Source organism: Buceros rhinoceros, unplaced genomic scaffold (genome assembly GCF_000710305.1).
Source record: "Buceros rhinoceros silvestris isolate BGI_N320 unplaced genomic scaffold, ASM71030v1 scaffold6695, whole genome shotgun sequence".
Taxonomy (NCBI): Eukaryota; Metazoa; Chordata; class Aves; order Bucerotiformes; family Bucerotidae; genus Buceros; species Buceros rhinoceros.
In genome coordinates, this window is record NW_010412222.1 from 27,515 (window position 1) to 33,863 (window position 6,349).

Sequence of the window (6,349 nt, forward strand, 5' to 3'; positions counted from 1 at the left end):
GTGGCCTCCCCAGTGCCCCCAGTACAGGGTAACGATCCCTGCCCTGGCCCTGCTGGCCACACCAGTGCTGGGACAAGCCAGGATGCCATTGGCCTTCTTGGCCCCCTGGGCACTCTGCTGGCTCCTCTTCAGCTGCTGTCACCAGCACCTCCAGGTCCTTTTCCCTGGGCAGTTTCCAGCTGCTCTGCCCCACATGGAGCGCTGCAGGGGGTTGTTGTGAACCAGGGGCAGGAAACAGCACTTGGCCTGGTTGAACCTCTTACAGATCACTGATACCAACGCTAGAGAAAGGTGACCCGCCTGGACCACGAGCTCTTCCCATGCACCGAACTCAGCAGCGCTCTGGCTGGTTCTCAGTGCACAGGACAGAGCTGGTCTCAAGCCCATCTAGCGCTCAGTTCTGTGGGTAACCGAGGGGCAGGGTTCAGACTACAGTAAAGGCACGTGGGAAAGACAAGGTCCATTTTGGCATGTACTTGCTGCCAACGCAGGCTCCAGGGACAGTCACCCCATGCACCAGACTGAGGGAGAACAGCCCACCTGCATCCTCCGACTGTGCTGGCTGCAGGCAAGGTCCTGCTCCCGCAGCGGGAGAAGCCAGGGTGAACTCTGGGTGACTGTGGCTCAGCAGCAGCCCTGGAGCAGCACAACAGCCAGTGTGACTCGCCAGAGCTCTTCAGCCCTGCAGGGGACAGAGTTTTCCCCTAAACTACTTAGAAGCTTCAGGCCAGCCCCTGTTCTCTGGCAGAACACAGCTGTAGCCTCTCGCTCTGCAATCAATCAAACACACAAAAATGGAACCTGCATTTCCCACTGTGGACTGGAACTCTGTCTGCTGGAGCCTTTTCGCTGGAGCACCGCACGGCACATCCTTTTCTCAAGCCCGTCAAACTGAGAACGACAACACTCAGAAGAATTACACCCCAAGAAAAGAGGTTTTCTGCTTCCTGTTTGAGATATAAGCCATCTTTAGAAGGTGTTTGCTGCAGCAGCAAGTTGTCTGCATTCAGCAGTGTTCATATGGGAATAAAAGTCCCATGTAAGTTCTGCAGAGCCGTTAAGAAAACAGACAAATTAATTTCCTATGCCCTTGGGTGGCTGCGGCTCCTGGTCCTGTTCTGGGCAGCAGCTCCTGCCCCACTTGTTCCCATCGGCTCTTTGAGAAGACAGGAAGGGCTCGGGGGACTGCTGGGCCTGAGGAGCTCAGGGAAAGCCCCTGATCAGTGGCACAAGGAGTCGTGCAGCTCCTACCTGTTGTGCAACACTGAAGGAGATTCCCTGGTGTAAAGCCTCACCTTCAGGGAAACAACCATCAGGACCTCATCGCCCCCGGAAACCCGGCAGTGGCCTTTGCTCCCCTCCACGGTTTTTGAGTTCCAGAACTGACAAATCCCGCTCGGTGTCTCGCTGCTGTCCCCAGTGAAGCGGGCGGGTGGTCCCGGAGTGCGTGGTCAGTGGGGCTTACCAGCATGTCCAGTTGGATGGCCAGCATGGCCACCCTGGCCTCCTGCTCCGGCTCCCGGTCAGCCTGCCGCAGCGCCCAGGCTCCTCTGGCGTGGCCCATCTTTCCAAGGCAAATTCTGGCAATGTCGAGCCGCTGAGTCTTCACGCACATGCGAGCCATGTTCTCCCAGACAGCCTCACTGCAAGAGACAGGCAGAGCAGGGAGCTGTTAGGGTGTCACCGTCACCCTGCGGGCTTGGGCGCGGTGCAGGTACAACGCCAGGACGGAGGAGGGTGAGAAAGGGAAAACCGTGAGAACGCTGGAGACCTGTGGGATGTCACCAGCTCCAGTTGCTGCCTGAAGATTGAAGAGGAACAGCAATAGGCCTCAGCCGTTAGTTCTGGGGCTGGATGCCCGCAACCTTAAGGAAATACCGTGGGGTTTGTGGTACAAACAAAAGCAGCTACGGTAGCACCTCTGTGAACATGGGCTGTGCACCAGCAACGGTGTTGCAGCGGGATGCCCGCAACCTTAAGGAAATACCGTGGGGTTTGTGGTACAAACAAAAGCAGCTACGGTAGCACATCTGTGAACATGGGCTGTGCACCAGTCACGGTGCTGCAGCGGCACCACACAGACACCCACAATGCCCCCACGCTGACATTCAGAATTCAAACCCCAAACTGTGGCCGGAGGTGACCCTTCCACGGGGCCGTCCTGCCGCTGGCCCACAGAGTTCCACCTGGAACCGCTCACAGGAGCCTGAGAGCTGCACTCGGCCCCGGGGCACAGCACATGGGAAACAACCGCCCAAACTTCTGACTGAAACCTTGCTCAAAAATGGCACAAAGCACCGGTCTGCGAAGCTCCGAACACGAACTCCTCGGGGCTGAGAGCTGACACGTAACTTTGCAAAATTGTCTGCCAAGAGAGAGGCAGGTGCCGGCTGAGCCCTGGCTCCCAGCCGGGAACATCGGCTCTCGACAGGTGGCATTGCTCAAGGGAAGAGTCACCGCTACAGGGGGGACAAAAAAAGGTTTTGGTGGGTTCTCTTTACGGTTGAGGGTCTTCAGCATAAAATGCAACATTTTTGACTAACCGAAAGTGTACGGATTGAACATACGGGGTTTGTTCCAGGGAGGTATGGTCCATACTGTCCTCATTCGCCACCACAACACGAAACAGGAATCATGATAAAAACAGACCAAAAAAGAAAAAAGAAGAGTAAAATGACACTCCAGGACCTGCATCTTCAAGCAAATCCCCTCCCACTGTTCCTGTGATGAAAATGTTTTTCTCCCCACAGTTGCTGTGGGAAAGGCCAGCACAAACAGGGGATGGTGACTAACCGGGAAGCAGCGAGGCGGCTGAGACACGGCGTGCTGTCAAACACGTACGAGAGGAAAGGCAGAGAAAAAAACGCCTTTCCTAATTCACTTTACAAGGGAGCATCTTTCATTTGCAACTGCAACACGTCTGAAGTTTCCAGGTCGTCATCAGCAGAACTATGTGACACCAATTTCATCAAGGCCCAACAGTGTGGACAAAATAAAATGGGTTCAGAAGTGATAAACCAGGGCAAATTTCAGGCAGTTCCAAAGTGTTGCTTGATTAGAGGCAAAAAACCCTGTTGGACTGTTTCACCGAGTGCCCGCCACTGCCTGTCCACGCTAATAGCAGCTCAAGCGCAGCCTCCCCTCCCGCCCTGCACCACCCCTGTCCCCCAGCGGGGCGGCCAAAAGGACCGTGGAAAGAGCGTGCGGGGATCTCTGCCCTGGGACCGCGCTTCCAAGACCGCACCTGGACCCTTCTGGGGCCAGTCTGTGCGTCCCCGCTCGGCACAGACAGGCTGACTTCGAGCTGAAGGCGCGACCAACCTGATCTTGGAAAAGCTGGAGCTGGTTCCTCTCTTACTCCAGCCACTGCCCATCCCGGACTGGGAGAAGCAGGAAAGAGCCCTCTGAAGAGCCCTCAGCTATGGCAGGTATTGTCACCTGGCTTGGGTCGACCCAGGCAGTGAGTTCTGCCCTTAGGAAGAGGTGTCAAGTCCTGTGCACACAGGCGAGGCTGCGCTTCCCTGCACTTGAGGAAGAGAAACGCACTTCCCACACCCCGCAGCATGGCCAGAGCTGCCCGCAGCCGCTTCGCTGCGGGGCAGGGATGCGCGAGTTTCTGGCAGGAAACCAAAATCTTCAGTTTTCAGCGCCTTGACAGCTCGCAATGCCCTCAGTGCATGAAGATGAGCATCCGGGGGCTTGGCCCTGCGTGGCAGGAATTGGCGAGTTTCTGACAGGAAACCAAAATCTTCAGTTTTCAGCGCCTTGACAGCTCGCAATGCCCTCAGTGCATGAAGATGAGCATCCGGGGGCTTGGCCAGGCGAGTGGGTGAGGAATCTTATTTAAATGACAGGAGTGGAAACTTTTTGGAAGGAAATAGGCCCGATGGTGTATTTTAAAGCACAGAGTTAAAAGATAATAGTGTGTAGAGACACCCCACAGGACTTTGAAGACGCTGCTCATCGTCCCCAGGCTGCCTTGTGTTTTCCTGCCAGCTTCAGCACTCGGTGGGAGGGAGCTGCTGCCTCAGGAGTTCCTCTCCGGGAGCTCCTGCCCAGCCTGCCCATGGGCCACCTCAGCGCCCACGCCAGTGGGACCACCCAGAGGTACCTCTGTCCTGAGGAACCGGAGCGCTGCCATCCCACCTCTTCCTCCTCCAGTCCAAAGCATTTGCAAAACTAACCTGAGTGGCTCTGGTAGTGGGGCGCTGCTCGAGTGCCACAAACACAGAGGAAGAAACATCTCCAGCTGATGTGCTCTGCATTGGCTTTTCTTTTGGCCAGCGCGGCCTCCCTGACATCCCAGGTGTGCAGCTGGTGAGCAGAACTGTGGTCAAACCGGACCAAAGCCGCTGAATTTGGAAGTCGAGCAGTCGAGCAGTGCTGCAGCAGAGTCCTCCAGCCCAGAGACCACTGGGAGAGAGAGGCTTCGAGCACAAGTCCCTCCGAAGCGTTAACCCACGGCCTCCCTCGGGCCATCCCTTCTCCTGCCTCTGCCCCCAAGCGCTTGGGGTCCCCCTTCTCCCGCTGGAACAAAGGACAGCAGCTGCATGACGGGGAACCCACAGCCAAATGTTGTCCTCTGCTCCAGGAGGAGCTGCAGCAGAGGCTGGTTCTCTCCAGTGGACACATCCCTCTCGAGGACACTGCTCTGACAAGGCACACACCCGTATTACTTCAATTTTCTTCCTGCAGCAGAAGAGCAGCAAACTGTTTCTGCTTTGAGAGGCCAGAGGTTATTTTAGCACCATGCTCCACCTACTGCTGCAAGTATTTCTGACACAGCAACATACTACGTGCTTGCAAAAACCGTTTTCACATACATATATTAAATACTCATGAATATATTTGTATTCGTTATTTTAACATACTGTTTATTGCTACTTCTTTAAACTCTAGGAAGGTACCAGAGTAACACCACCCTCTGAAATGCAGAAGATCCAAAAAGTCCTTCACAGAAATGAACCACCACCCAGCACACAGAAGGTCTCATTGCCCTGCGGAAGCACAACCCGCAGAGCTGCTGACCACCCCAGAGAGCTGTGACCAAGCCCCAGCTGAGCAATGGCAGGCACAGACCGTGTCTCACCGGAACCACGGCTGGACAGTGCAGCAGATCCACGGTCCCAAACCTGGTGAGGGCCCGGACACCCGGACTGATCCACCACAGCTCCTGCAGAAAGACCAGAGGACCTGTAGCCAGACCCTCAGTTTTACCCCCACCCTGAAAAGCCACCCCCAGCCTCTCGAGGCCATGGCTGAGCAGAGAGCCCTGACACATTCCACAGCGCCTTACTGCTTTCCTGAGAGACCTCTCCTGCCAAACACCCAGCTTGAGGCACCCACAGAAGCGGGCAGGCCTGCAGGCAAGGGACGGGTTTAGAGAGGATGCTGGTCTGGGGAGCATCAGCGGCACGCTTCCATGCTTCTCCATGTCTCAGGAAGACCAGCCTCGGCCGTGGGGTGGCACGACCTCCCTGGCCGGGGGACTCCTCCAGCACCAGTGTGAGTCCTGCCCATTGGCTTCGCTGCCCCTCAGCACTGTGGGCGAAGTATCGTGGCTGTGGTTAAGGCACAAGGCAGGGGAGGAGCGGAACAGGCTCCTGAACTCCCCAGCAAAGCACAGTTGTTGGTGTGGCGGGGAAGAAGAATCTGCCCTCGCACCCCTCCAAGGCAGCAACTCTTCTTCCCAGGCCTGGCCCTGCTGTCCAAATAAAGTGCCAAGCAGTGATTTACCCTGCCCGCAGCTCATGCTCTGGGAATTTCCTGTTCTCCCTCTCCTCCTCCTCCTTCCCCTCTCCTGGAAAGCCACTTGCATCTGCACTTCATCAGCCGGAGCTGGGAACTTAACAAGGCTCAGACGCTGTACCGGCGCGAGCGGAGCTGCGGTGTTCCCCTAGCACCTCGGGGCAGCGATGCCTGGACACGGGCTCTGCTGCTGCCCCCCGCACTCCCCGGGTGTCAGCACACACCGACGTCCCCTTCTGAGCAGTCTGCTCTGAAAGACTGTGGTGCAATGCGATACTAACAGAGTGACGCTGACAGCAGATACAAGAGCCCTAACACTGCATCATACATACCGTTACAGCCCTGTAACTTCACAGCATAGACAGTACATCATCGTAGATTATCACATCACTAACGCAGAGATCCTCCTGCCTTGGGCACAGCCTGGGCTGTCAAAAATGGAAATGAATGCAGCAAGGGGGAGAGCTTTTGGTGACCCAGTGGCAGGGAGCAGGCAGCTTCGCTTCCTCATCACAAACTAAACAGCTCAAGAAACTCAAAGCAGGCTCTTGGCAGCTCGGCCGGCTGCAGCCGCCGCAGACACACCGTTCTGGGGCGGAGC

General features: G+C 56.4%; 1 protein-coding gene across 1 annotated transcript in view; it reads right to left on the reverse strand.

Moving 5' to 3' along the window:
• The window catches only part of IFT140 (intraflagellar transport 140), a 77,867-nt gene that overhangs the window by 8,488 nt on the left and 63,030 nt on the right, over positions 1-6,349 (reverse strand). The window contains exon 18 of the mRNA XM_010136302.1: positions 1,466-1,643. Within this exon, the coding sequence (XP_010134604.1) occupies positions 1,466-1,643 (178 nt within the window). The remainder of the gene's footprint in view (positions 1-1,465; positions 1,644-6,349) is intronic.